The sequence below is a fragment of the Typha latifolia genome, chromosome 6 (assembly GCF_019914945.1).
Source record: "Typha latifolia isolate L0001 chromosome 6, TyphaL0001v2, whole genome shotgun sequence".
NCBI lineage: Eukaryota > Viridiplantae > Streptophyta > Magnoliopsida > Poales > Typhaceae > Typha > Typha latifolia.
Window position 1 is genome coordinate 13,359,904 of NC_133091.1, and position 13,551 is coordinate 13,373,454.

At 34.3% G+C, this 13,551-nt stretch overlaps 2 protein-coding genes across 2 annotated transcripts; both read left to right on the top strand.

The window, feature by feature from the left end:
- Positions 1–4,464: 4,464 nt before the first annotated feature.
- LOC140791048 (glutaredoxin-C1-like) lies at positions 4,465–4,970 on the top strand. The gene has a single exon (XM_073141413.1). It carries the CDS (start codon positions 4,587–4,589, stop codon positions 4,899–4,901), a length of 315 nt encoding a protein of 104 aa, XP_072997514.1. The 5' UTR covers positions 4,465–4,586; the 3' UTR covers positions 4,902–4,970.
- Positions 4,971–7,408: 2,438 nt separating this feature from the next.
- Positions 7,409–12,927, top strand: LOC140791047 (receptor-like cytoplasmic kinase 185). Its single transcript, XM_073141412.1, has 5 exons — positions 7,409–7,871; positions 8,413–8,609; positions 8,848–9,037; positions 10,442–10,833; positions 11,704–12,927. Exons 1-5 carry the CDS (start codon positions 7,736–7,738, stop codon positions 12,295–12,297), a joined length of 1,509 nt encoding a protein of 502 aa, XP_072997513.1. The 5' UTR covers positions 7,409–7,735; the 3' UTR covers positions 12,298–12,927.
- Positions 12,928–13,551: the final 624 nt, after the last annotated feature.

Below are 13,551 nucleotides of genomic sequence, written 5' to 3' on the forward strand. Positions count from 1 at the left end.
CTTATATCTCTCCATATCTCTTTGCCTTAGTTATCTCTTTGCATCTCTAACTTCTCCCCACTTTATACCTCTCATATAGATCATAGCCTTCAGTCCTCTGCTGCATTTCTAAACCACCTTCATCGACTACTTGACCTCAACTCTATTATCACCACCACTCCATGAAGATGAAAATGAAATATATTATTTGAAAATTTTCTTTTATTTATTTATTAGGTTTTTTATATTTACATACATATCCTCCAAAACCACCACATATATATATATAGTGAACCAGTTTACAGAAGATTTTCTTGAATTGACTTAATTTATCATGATCGTATAGTTCATAAAAAATCTGGAGGAAAAAAATATTAAATAAAATTTAAAAAGAGATCAAAAAAGTAGGAGGGGGAGCTGGCCGTAGAGAACTAGAGAGTGGTAATAAAAGTCTTAGTTTTCTTCTGTGTATTCGATGAAAAAAATTTCTTAAAAGAATCATCTAAAATATGAAAAAGTTTCTCTCTCTCTCTCTCAAATTTCATCCAAAATTCCACATATACATAATTTAGATAGTGTGCAGCTATAAATCTTGAATAAAAGATTTTGAATACATGGATAGGAGTTTCTTATTCGTCAACCAAACTAATCTCTTCAACTATGTCGCACATAAATCAACTTTAGAAGGTATATTGAGTAAATAAAAAAAAACTATTTATTTATTTATTGAACCTATTTTGCATAGATCAATTAGTTAGTCTCATATATTTAGAGTATAACACAAGATATTAATTACCTAATTTATGATTATTAAAATTATAAAGTTACGCATGTGTTTAGAGAAGCCAATCAAATTACTGATTGGCCGGCAAATTTAAGTAAGTCGTTAGGATATAATTATTTTTTAGTTTTAATTTTTTGAAGAGTAAACTTGAGATGTTTGATTACTGAACAAGTTTAAGAGTCTCTAAACCAGTTCATGAAGGTCCCTAAGCTCAAAGCAAACAAGAACTCCCGACTATTTATATATATCTTGGTCGGCGGTTATTCTTTTCTTAGTCTTATGGTATTATTCTCGACACAGGAATGTGGGAGGAGAATCTAATCCATGTCGGTTGCAATATCTAGTAGACTATTCTTATCCAAAAAAAAATAGTATCAAATAGCAGAATAAAGAGAGAGAAAAGAAAAAGAAGAAGAAGAAGAAGAAGCTTTGTCACAAATCTCTATTAAATTTACCACGTTTTTTTTTTTACATTCCCAACAAATGGTATGCCTTTCTTTGGTTGTCTTTTTTGTGTTGGTTTAGTGGGCATCTCCAAAAGCTTCTTCCATTGGGAGTAAGGGGAAATGGATGTGTGATGCCATGAACCGACTATGCATGCATCATTTCCTTACTAAATCCAACCATTTTTTTTTCAATCCCATGATGGATGGATTGATGGGGGATGGTGCTATGGTAAGGGTAATTTTGGAATTTAAAATGTTACTTAAGTTATAGTTTAATCGGTATGAGTAGGTTAAGTTCGGTTGCTTGTATTAGACTGTATCAAATAGAATGTCCGATATAATCTCATTGTCTATATTCGATTAACTCAGAGTGTTACGTAAAAGTCATAAGCAAACGTTAGGTTACAAATGACTGAAAAAGAAGCGATGCTAACTAATTAGAAAAATTACAAAAATATTGAGTGTTACTTATAATTTATAATTTTTTATGTTTTTTTTTGTTTTGATAAAAAAAAAACCCTTTCCTTGAACTATAAAATGAGAATTTTCTTAAAACCAAGGTGAATTAGATCCTTCCATTTCTATATCATTTACCTCATTAATAGGAAAAAAAGATATACCCATATTTTGTTGGATCCCCTCCTCAAGGATAGAATTGATAATGTAGCCATACATGAATATATAATCCATCATAACCCACACAATTGACACCACAAATTATTCGAGATTCCTCAATGTGACGTGGAATGTAGGATGATGATGTGGCCATTGATTTCTCCAAGTATAGATTAAAATTTGAAATTAAAGGGGAAATTCTCTCACTTGATTCCTTTGTGTCATATATTAGTTGAAATTATAGATGTGAGTCAACCTTTTAAGGATAATTTTATATCCATCTTTTTTATATACAAAAAATTGGGAGGATAAATAGAATCAAGAGATGTTGACCTTTTATGGCCATCCATGTACCTAAATTTTGGTCATATCTATTTAATATACATTTTAGAGAAATATGAGGCGGCTCGATGTGAAAGGTCAACTCACATTAATTGCTACATATATTTCATGTTAAACATAATTATTGCATGGAGAAGCTATGCTAAACTAATTAATGTGGATATATGCTAATCGGATAGTTATAATGAGTGGTATTAATGTGATTGATTGGTATAGGATCAACGTGTGAAATGCACTATCTAATATGCGTTAAATAAATCGATCACCGTAATCTAATCGTTAACAAAAAATTGGTGACCCATTCACACGTTCACAAAAGTGTGTTGTTTTGATGTGCATCATCGATGCCATCATCATCATCATCATCATCATCATCATTATTATTATTATCATCGTAGTCATTCATCCAAAGTACATGCACATGGACGAGGGTTTACTTTCCACATTCAGTGCACTACGGTCATCGAATCACAGCCGTACACACTTGTTTTAAGATTCGTGCTTCAATTAGAGAATCCTCATACCTCAACTTGGTGCTCGACGATCCCCACCCGGCACCATCCGTACACCATCTCCATGTTGTAACTCAGAAGTAATATTATCAAAATATCCCTTCTTAACCTTATCCACAAGTCGTCCTCCATATATATATATATATATATATATATATAACATTTTTTTCTCTTTTTTATTTTGTAGAAAAAAAAAGATTAAAAAAAAAAAGATCTACATGCATGATGTTACCCAGAGATGCATCTTTTTCTTTACGACGTATACATCAGACCAACACCATCCATCAACATTCATGGCAGTGTGAAATGATCAAAATGCCCTTCTTTACATCATCTTCAGGGAGAGGATAAGTGGGGTTGGACGTGTTTATTCCCTTTTCTCATATCTTCCACCTCAGAGGAATCCAAACTTGGCAATTTTTTTAACATGAAAGACAGTCTATGTCTACTCCTAAACTGATTCACTCCAAGTCAATGGAGCTTTTATTTATGATTCACTATTTATATAATATAGTATACCTATATGGATATTTATATATAGATAACCTTTTCAAATATTTTTTTCTTTAATTTTTTTTTTGGCTGAATTTTTCTACTTCTATGAATACAGGAAATGATGCATACAATATGGTTCGGCTCGATTTTATAAGTAGCTCGACAGTAGTTATCTTAGATTGATGGCTTAACGATGCAATGACTTAAAGTTTTAAATTGGCTTAACTGTTTGATTCAGTATCCTTATTTCAATGGAGAATAACTCTTTTATTCGATCTATATCTATCCTGTAGATTTTTAAATAACTAAAATAGAAGAAGAAATGACGAGAACAGAGAACAGAGATAGATTTCATTAGCTAGAGAATCAACTATGGTGCAACTAAGTATGGCATTTATCCTTCTCTATCTACTAGCACAAAAAATAATTAAAAAAAAAGGATTTAAAAAAAAAAGTCCACAACCTCTAAATATAATCCAGTTGATTTAAAGGTGCCAATTGGTTGCCCTCCCATTCTTTTTGTTCTACTTGCTTCCCGTTGTCCATGACGTGGCCTACCATATCTTCACAAACGTTCCACTCATCTTCTTCCACGTAGCATGCATGTCTTCCATGCATGCATTCATTCTTAATTTAATGCTATGTGAGACACGTTAAACTAGCTAGAGAGGGCGTGCGTCCATGATAAGAAGAAAAAGCTTCATTTCATGGCAATGGCATCCATTTTTCTTTCTTTCTTTCCTTTCTGTGATCAATGGCCCACCCAAATGCTCTTTTCAGTAGCAAAATGGAAGGAAGGGAAAAAAGAAAAGAAAAGAAAAAGGATTCAAACCTTATCCAACACACAAAGGATAAGAGCATTTCTCTCATCAAACTTTTGTTGAGTGGGGTGGGCCTTCATTCCATCTATATAGTGTTAATTATGAGCTAAAACCAACCTCCCACTTTTGCATTAATCCTAGGTCATCAAATATAAAACTCTCATAAAAGATCAATTAAACAAACCTAATATACTTGCTTAATCTCGAGGTCGGCCTAATTATCTATTGTAATAGTTCTCAGTATTACGACTAGGGTCCCAATCAAGGCAATGATCTGAGGGGCATTCTGGGAGAAAGGGGGAAAAAAAATATCTGAAGCTAGGGAGAAAATAAAATAAAATAATTCCCTTTGATTATTATTTTTTTTCTTCCTATAAAAGACTTTATATGCATCACCCTTTTTGGTCCCTTATAAATAGCTCACTTGTGTATATCTTCAAATCCATCCTTAGCTCTCAAATCTATCAACTCAATACTATCAGCCCTCAACTCTGTCATTCCTTTTTTAGTAGTACCTACATTAACTAACTTCTTCTTCTTCTTCTTCTTCTTCTCCTCCTATCAAGTTTATTCCTTGGAAGAAGTGCAGTAGATGGAGATAGTCACAAGATTGGCTTCACAAAGAGCAGTGGTGATCTTCAGTGTGAGCTCATGCTGCATGTGTCACACCATCAAGACACTCTTCATGAATGAGCTCGGCGTAAATCCTGCGGTTTACGAGCTCGACCAAGACCCTAAGGGGAGAGAGATGGAGAGAGCCCTAGCGAAGCTACTCGGTCGTGCCCCGCCGGTGCCGGCGGTGTTCATAGGCGGCACACTAGTCGGGCTAACCGATAAGGTCATGTCACTCCACCTCAGTGGCAAGCTCGTCCCATTACTGCGCGATGCAGGAGCTATTTGGCTCTGATACCATGTTAGAAATGCGAAGAAAGAGTATAAAAATATATGTGCATTATAGAAGCGCTTGTCTTTAATTACTTGCAAGTGAATAATGGAAAGAAAATAAATGTTTTTAAGTTTTGTTGTCAAAGTTATAAAAACCACTTTGTAATGCTTCTTCTTCTTCTCTCTTTTTTTTTCTGGTGATATATATGTAACAGACTTTACTCAGACTAATGTTTTCTGATGTCCATGAAATATTAGGAAAGATGAAGGCAACTACTATCATACAAGGATCAAATTTTAATCATCTATATGTTATTTCTTTCTACCAACTGCTTAAATTAAGGACAAATCCTCCCATGGCAATACAAGGAATTGGGTCATCACCATTATATTTCTCCTATAATTAATGAGTTGGAAATGCCACAGTAGAATCTACTCATCCTACTGGGAAGTGTCATTCTATATATATGTATAGAAAGAGAGAGTATCTTCCATTATAACAATAATGTAGGATAAGTAACTACGTACAAAAGAACACCAAAATCATATCTTATTTGGTTAAATATCCAACTATGAACTCATCATTATAAACAGTCTAAAATGCAAGGTTCTAGGATCATGTCAATTATGTATAAAAAACTTTAGAAACCAAGGAGGAAGAAAGAAAGAAGGTGAGCTGAAATGGATAGGTTTTAGCCAACAGTGATCCGAAACAAATGCCAAAAAGATAGAAATTTTACTTCTTTGGATTGATTCTGTTCCATTTCAAGTAAAAGAATCTAAAAGAAAATGAGAAAATATATATAAGATCTTCTTGCATCATAGCACACACAAAAGGCATCATTTGTTTTTGTTTACAATTTTCTTTTCTTTTTTTATGAAAAGGAAAAAGAAAAGCACTAAAACCTAAGATGCATTCCTACAAGCAATTAATTAATTAAAAGGGAGGGGGGAACATAAGGAATAATTGGGGTGGATAGCTCCTCTATTCCACCATATCCTGATAGCTGAAAAAGGAATAAATGTACCCATGACACACACACACACACAGGACACGTGTAAATGTGTGTACCTCGCAAACTTTCCTATGTGACGAAGTGTACAAAAGAAAGTTCTCCAATCCCTTTCTAACAATCTAACGAGTTTTTGACCAAATTAGCTATGATTTAATCTAAGAAGAGGAAATGCTAAAAAAATTAGCGGTATTATTCTTATTCTGATATACAAGTTTATTATTTTTTTAATAAAAAAAATATCGATAAGTTCAGCAGTTTTACATATATAAACCGATGATGAGATTAATATTTTTATCTCATAAATTAATAATACATATGTTGAACTTATTGGTATTAAAAATGTTTAAATTTTTTTTTTCAAGCTTAAAAAAGAAGGTTTAATAGAGGGTTAGTATTTCTAACTCGCTTTCTAGTAGTTCCGGATCCACAACCATAGGTACTATGATGTATTGGAATCTTTGGTACTGCTTGGTTGAGTGGAATAAGTGAATTATTTTAAAATAAACTTTTTATTTAAAAAAATTATGTCAAATGTTGGATAATATTATAAAATAGGAAAAAAAATAGAATAAATATCTTATTCTAGATATTTTAATCCTAGGTTGGGATAATTTTTTTTGGAATGTCTCAGCCACTTATTCCAAAACACAAATGACCAATTTACTGTGACTTATTTATGTACTAAATATAATTTAGACTGAACAGTATAATTATTACCTACTATAATAAACTTGATAATAATTAGACTATGTTTATAGTGAAAAATATTTTAATATTCCCCCAATAGTAACTAACTAACACCCATGCATTTTTATGGTCGTTATAATAAATTAAGATCTTTGAAAAAAATTTAGTGGAAATTATGTAAGAAACTCTAATATTTAATTTAGGGCAAGGCATACAAAATGCAGTGATTCGATACTAACCAATTAGTTATTAAAAATAATTTTTATCTGTTGATAAATTAAAGGATATATAAGATATTTTACATATATGACTAGATTAATTGATAAAAAATTAGAATTTAAGTATTTTCTTATTACTTATCCTTATAATAATTTACTTAATAATAGGAGTGTCAACTTTTACCAATTTATTGATATTTTTATTTTTTATAAAAAAAATAGATAGCTAAAATATGACTAATTTACTCTTATAATTTAAAAAAGTGATGGATACTTTCGATTTATATGACCGTTACTTTTGATTAATTTTATTTAGTATCATTTAATTTTAATAGTTTAATTAGGATTATTTGCTAAATTGAATTACAAAGGTGTAAAATGTTAAAAAGGCCCTTAAAGAGGCTTCAAAATGTACAGAGGAAAGCCCAACTCATTAATCCACAGCCCAAAGACCTCTTTTAAGTTTTAACACCTACCATTAACCTTATTCAGACATGTACACCAAAAATTAGGTGCAAATTTTTTTACTATAGACCCTTCAAAAATAATATTTTACAGTTTGATCCTTGTTTAGATTATTCCAATCACTGCCCACTTAGCTTACTTTTGCCCTTCTTTTCTTTTAACCCCCATCTCTCTCTCTCTCTCTCTCTCTCTCTCATCTATTTGATTTCCTACTCCGCTTACATTCTACTCTTCCAGCTCGCATCATCTCTGGCTCTCGCTCTCGTTGGAACTTTGCATCAAGTTTATTTTATTTTATTTCTTCACTACGAGTAAAGATCGATGATCTTGGTTGGGTTTTCTGTGATCGGATCTGCGAGATCGATGCTGGATAGGATCGATTGGGATCGTTGATGGATGTGGAGGAAGGACGGGATCGGTGGTAGGAGTCCAAAAGTTTCGATCTTTTGGGTCGGTCTTTGGAATTTGGGATGAGTTGTTTTGCGTGCTGTGGATCGTCGGGCAAGGAGGAGGAGAGGAAGAAGAGTGGCTCAAAAGGAGGTGGGGATGTCAAGAAGGAGGGCTCGACCGCCCAGTCTTCTCGTCATGTGACGAGGGTTAGCTCAGGTAGGTCAAATTTTCTTCCTTTTTGGTGAAAATTGGATTCTGTTTTTGTGGGATATTTGGTTGCTCAATTGGTCAAATGTGAATTATCCCGATGTTGTTCCTTGATTTTGATCTGGGGATCAGATCTTTTCCCCTAACGACGGAAACTGATGTAATTCTTTCCTTTTATTTTCCAAGATGATCTCTTTTTTGTTTGAAATTTGTCTAATTTGTTAGAGATCAGAGTATTACCGTGTGATTATATTTGTCTCTTTGTGTATTCTCTTTTGTAAGAAGATAGGTGCATTGTTCTACTTGCTATAATCCTTTTCTGATTCTTGCCCAGTTAGCCTGATGTATGAGCAGTCAAAACTAGAAGAAAAATGATCAAATTTCATCAGTTACAATGATGTAAGACACATCTTGATTGATACTTCTATAAATAAAATGGTGCTACTGAATGATTTAACTTTTATGGGCTTACTCAATTACATGGGTATTCAATTTTTTTTTTTATCTCTTTATCTTTACTTGCTAATTCTGAATTGTTTGTTGGTTCTAGATAAATCAAACTCACTGGGAGGCACAGACTCCAAGAAGGATGCATCGGTCCGGAAAGAAGGAAATAGTGCACATATTGCAGCACAGACTTTTACTTTTCGGGAGCTTGCTGCTGCTACAAAGAACTTTCGACAAGATTGCCTGTTGGGTGAAGGGGGTTTTGGCCGTGTCTATAAAGGACGTTTGGAGAGTGGACAGGTCGATATCTTTAATGTCAGTTTAGTCCATCGGTTCTAGTTACTATTATTTAGCTATGCTTAAGTGAACTTACCCTTAGAATGCGGCACAGTTTATCCATCTTCTAAATACTTATTTGATATCTCCTCAACTATAAGTTGGCAAAAGATTAAGGAGTGCTCTTTTTTCTTAATTTGTCGTTACATGCCATTTCTAGTTTGCCAGAGTTGAATAACGAGATTATAATTTCTTTTAGCAGGTTGTTGCTGTGAAGCAACTTGACAGAAATGGTCTTCAAGGAAATCGAGAATTTCTTGTGGAGGTCCTCATGCTCAGTCTCTTACATCATCCTAATCTAGTCAATTTAATTGGTTACTGTGCTGATGGTGATCAACGGCTACTTGTCTATGAGTTTATGCCATTGGGATCACTAGAAGATCATCTGCACGGTCAGTTTATCTACTGTCTCCTTGTTGGATATGTTTTCAAGTTTCATATTGGTATTTTATTTGAACTTTTTGTCATCTACATGGCGACGAATATTACCATGAAAATGGGTAAGTACACTAAAGAAGTAACATACTTTAAATCGTTAAATTGCTTTATGGTTGCCTTCATAAGAGATGTACTTTAGCCTGCTTCATGGTAATGTACTTTTGCTCAAAAACAGAACACAAAATGCTGAAGATTACCAGGCCTTGCTTCAGGTCCTTCAGTTTTTGATTTGTATCAGTAATGGATATAGAAGGGCTGCAATTAATCAAGCCAATGAAGCTAATAAAACACCCACATAATTTTGCTCAGGGTGAAAAAAATCTCACATCCATGGAGATACAATTGTTCCTTGGCCATTTAGTATTAATTCAAGGGTCAGCACACCCTACAAAAAAGTAGATGAATGTCTAAAAGGGTCAGCTTCTGGGCTTGTTTTAGTCATATTATTCTTCAATATTCAAATTATATTTGTGAAATGTGATTCATAGAAAGATGCAAGTTCAATTAATTGGACCGCACATAGAAAGATATTTCAATTGGGAAGTAGTATTTTGTATTTATTATTGTTAGTGACTGGGATAACTTGCAAATTGTGAAAACCATGGTTGCCTTAACATTTCACTTATCAATCAGTTTCTCTGATTGATTCCCTTGTGGTTTGCTCGTAAGAATTTAGTACATCTTGAGTTCCAAAAGTCTTCTACAACTTCCTGATTTGATTGTTTGTCAAATTTCTTATGCATATAATTACAAAGTCATACCATTTACTTTTTATAAGAGGCTGTCTAGTATCTATACTAATTTGGCAACTCGGTAATGCTTATCCAGTTATTCTATAGTTTTGTTAGCCTTGATTGAGTCAGGCTTCTTCATTTTGGAAATAGGTCATAGATGGAGTCTAGTAAGTGGAAACTATAGTTACAAAAAAAGAATTGGAACTACATTTGTGGAACTAATGGATCAACATCTCGTGAATCCTGAGGACACGGCAACACACTGTTCTCCAATAATATGTAAAGCAGAGGGATGCTTTCCAGCAAGTAGTTGCACTTAACCTCAGTTACTTGGACACTGCTATCTACTTTGAATTTTTATCAGTACCTTGCTCACACTTTTATTAGGTATTGTTCATGAATAAATATGCTCATTACTTGCCTGTCATGTTAGTCAACATGGAAGAAGTGTGGCAAGAAATATCAGACAAACTGTTGTTCAATCCTGAATTATAGATGTAACAATATTTGTTTTGGTTTATGAACTCTATCTTGTATAGCTTGTTTGTAATATGTTGCCTCTATATATTGTTACATATCATGGACAATTACAATATGTTGACTGATGGGCCACCTCTTTGATAGATATTCCACCTGACAAGGAACCTCTTGACTGGAATACACGGATGAAGATAGCCGCTGGTGCAGCCAAGGGTTTGGAATACCTGCACGACAAGGCAAATCCTCCTGTTATTTACAGAGATTTCAAGTCATCGAACATCCTTCTTGGTGAAGGATATCATCCGAAACTCTCAGACTTTGGACTCGCAAAACTTGGTCCTGTCGGTGATAAGACTCATGTATCAACACGTGTCATGGGAACATATGGTTATTGCGCTCCTGAATATGCTATGACAGGACAGTTAACGGTCAAATCTGATGTTTATAGTTTTGGCGTTGTATTCCTTGAACTTATTACAGGCCGCAAAGCAATTGACAACACCCGGCCTACTGGAGAGCAAAATCTAGTTGCATGGGTAGGTTCTTTAATGTCTTGATTACTTCATCTAGTCTAACGTGTTTTTGGACTAAGTTATCGGGGCAAGACTACAATCTACAATTCTACATTACAATTATTTCCAAAAAGTATATATAGGTACTGTAAACCAAGAGCTTCTTTTGATCTTTTTTCTTGTTTCTATCTTATAGTCTCTTACTGCCAAGTTTAGCTCACAAGTTACTAGTACCATAATGGTCTATTTATTCTTTTAGGTGGCTTTTGGTTATGGAATAACTTCCAAACTAGTTTAGTTATGCTTATTTTTTTTTAACTTGTGTAAGAAGCTTATATTGGTTTAGACTATTATGGTGTTTGGTTGTAAATCCATATAGTGGTGTTATAACTATATGTGACATGACATAGAAAGTAATAAATTTAGGAGATTTTATAATAAATGACTAAAATACCTTTTACAGTGGATCGATGAGGAGAGGAGAGAGGAGAGAGAGAGGAAGAGTGAGGGAAAGAATGATTGAAATGATAGTTGATTAAAGTCATATCTTTTCAAGGACAAGGGCAAGATTGTAACTAGATTTTATGGTAATAATAAAATATTGGATAGAAGAAGAGAGAAGTAGGTATTAGTAAATTAGTATTGAGATAAACTGTTGTTCAAATACTAAACTAGTATAGACTTCTTTACACTAGAATACATTTATACTTATTCCACAACCAAATGGAGCCTTAGTGTCCTTAGGGAATCAAGAAAATCATGCTGGAAATTTAGTCTAGTGGATGATGTTATGCATTCTGTCTTGTATGTTGATTTCTTTTGTCTGGTAAATTTAGGCATAAAAGGATATTACATTTTAGCATATATCATATCCTTCCATTTATTTGACTGCAGGCTCGCCCATTATTCAAAGACCGAAGAAAGTTCCCCAAGATGGCTGACCCATTACTACAAGGACGTTATCCCATGAGAGGCCTATACCAGGCTTTAGCTGTTGCAGCAATGTGTTTGCAAGAGCAAGCTGCAACTAGGCCTCTTATTGGGGATGTTGTCACTGCTCTCTCATATCTAGCTTCTCAAATGTATGATCCAAATGCAGCTTCTGCTCAAAGTACCAGGAGTGGCTCATCTACTCCAAGGGCTAGGGAGGACAGGAGAAACATCCGGAAGTCTGATTCTCAACATGCTGTTCAATCACCAAATCAGAATTCTCCTGATTTGAGGCGGAAAGAAACTCTCAGTGGATTAAACCTTGGAACAGATGCTGGAAGAAATGATACTGGTGGTAGTTCTGGAAGGAAAGGGGCTTTGGATGAGTCAGAAATGCAGGAATTTCATTATGACAGTCCAGTTCATGCAGGAAGGACTAGAGAAGGTCCAAATGTCGATAGACAGCGTGCTATTGCAGAGGCCAAAGTATGGGGTGAGAACTGGAGAGAGAGAAAGCGGGCAAATACAGCAGGTAGCTTTGATAGTACAAATGAGTAGTTAAACATCCCTTACGGTCAAGACCCTTCACATGGGTGCATTTGATTTTGGTCAGTCTCATAGGAGGAAATGAATTACTTGTCAGGAATCAAGGAGATCAAACTTAAGAGCGTCTTATCCTTCCGATCTTGGTTAGTCTCTGTGAATAAGGGTGAAGTTATATCTGGCCAGCTCCTGCTGATTCGTAATCCATTCCTTGAGTCAGATCAGATGCCTTTTCTAGGTATTCTTCCCTCAATAGATATGAAGTGCCTTAGATCGGGGAGCATTGTTATTTATCTAGAAGAGTAAATGTTAAGAGAAAAAAGAAACAAAGGGTATCAAAAAAATTTACAATCGGAGCAATTTGAAGATATCTAATCCTTATCACAGGTATGCTCTACATGCTGCTTGTTGCAGTTCGACTTTTCAAGGCCTCAAATACATGAGCAAGCAATAGTTTTGTCCATAAGTCAGGAACAGGATTTCCTTTAAACAACATTGGTGTATCAACATTTCATATTACTACTGTGTGAAACTTCTGGTATTTCAGACTCGTGCTAAAGTTGTATTCTTTCACTCTGGATTTTCTAGGTGTTCATTTCTGTCAACTTTGTTTGATCTATTGGCATGGTTTTTCCTTATTGTAAATCTATTATTGCCTACCACATTGCTGGTAGGAACTTTGGAGGCTTATAATCTCAAATATTTCTTTAAGATCCTCTGGTGGTCGTTTCTTCCATCAAAATAACTTACCAAACATTATGCGTTGTTAGAAGTTTCTTCTCAAGCTGGATAGGTGGTACATATTTGTTTTGGGAGACTTCGGCAATGTAATCTTGATTGGACGTTAAATTTTTTTTCTTGATTGGAAGTCTCTCATGGGCATGACACTCAGACGTCATTAGCAAGCTAAATAAGTTTTCTTGTTCTAGCCCAATAATATATGTTTAGATAATTAAAAAAGTTCATGATGTATGTGTACCCAGATTCGAATTTCCGGAACAGAGGCACCGTTGAGTTTCTTGTTCCAGAAATTCCGTGTGTATCAACTTAATGTGAAATTAAGTCAATTGTCTGTGACTTGAATTTGGAAGACACGCATAATACTAATTGAGGCGGCCATGTGGAAGTAAAAAGAAAGAAAATAAAAAACCCTATATTCACAATCAAAGAGACTGGATAATTGGATGCTGTGTTTTCCCTGCCTTCAATCAAATAACTCGATCTCACAGGAAAAAAAAAATGAACCTACAGGTCCTGATGCTGAAATAA

Coding starts and splice junctions, on each gene's coding strand:
- LOC140791048 (XM_073141413.1), top strand. CDS start 4,587: ATGGAGATAGTCACAAGATTGGCTTCACAAAGAGCAGTGGTGATCTTC.
- LOC140791047 (XM_073141412.1), top strand. CDS start 7,736: ATGAGTTGTTTTGCGTGCTGTGGATCGTCGGGCAAGGAGGAGGAGAGG. Junction 8,610..8,847: donor GACGTTTGGAGAGTGGACAG/GTCGATATCTTT, acceptor TTCTTTTAGCAG/GTTGTTGCTGTGAAGCAACT. Junction 10,834..11,703: donor AGCAAAATCTAGTTGCATGG/GTAGGTTCTTTA, acceptor ATTTGACTGCAG/GCTCGCCCATTATTCAAAGA.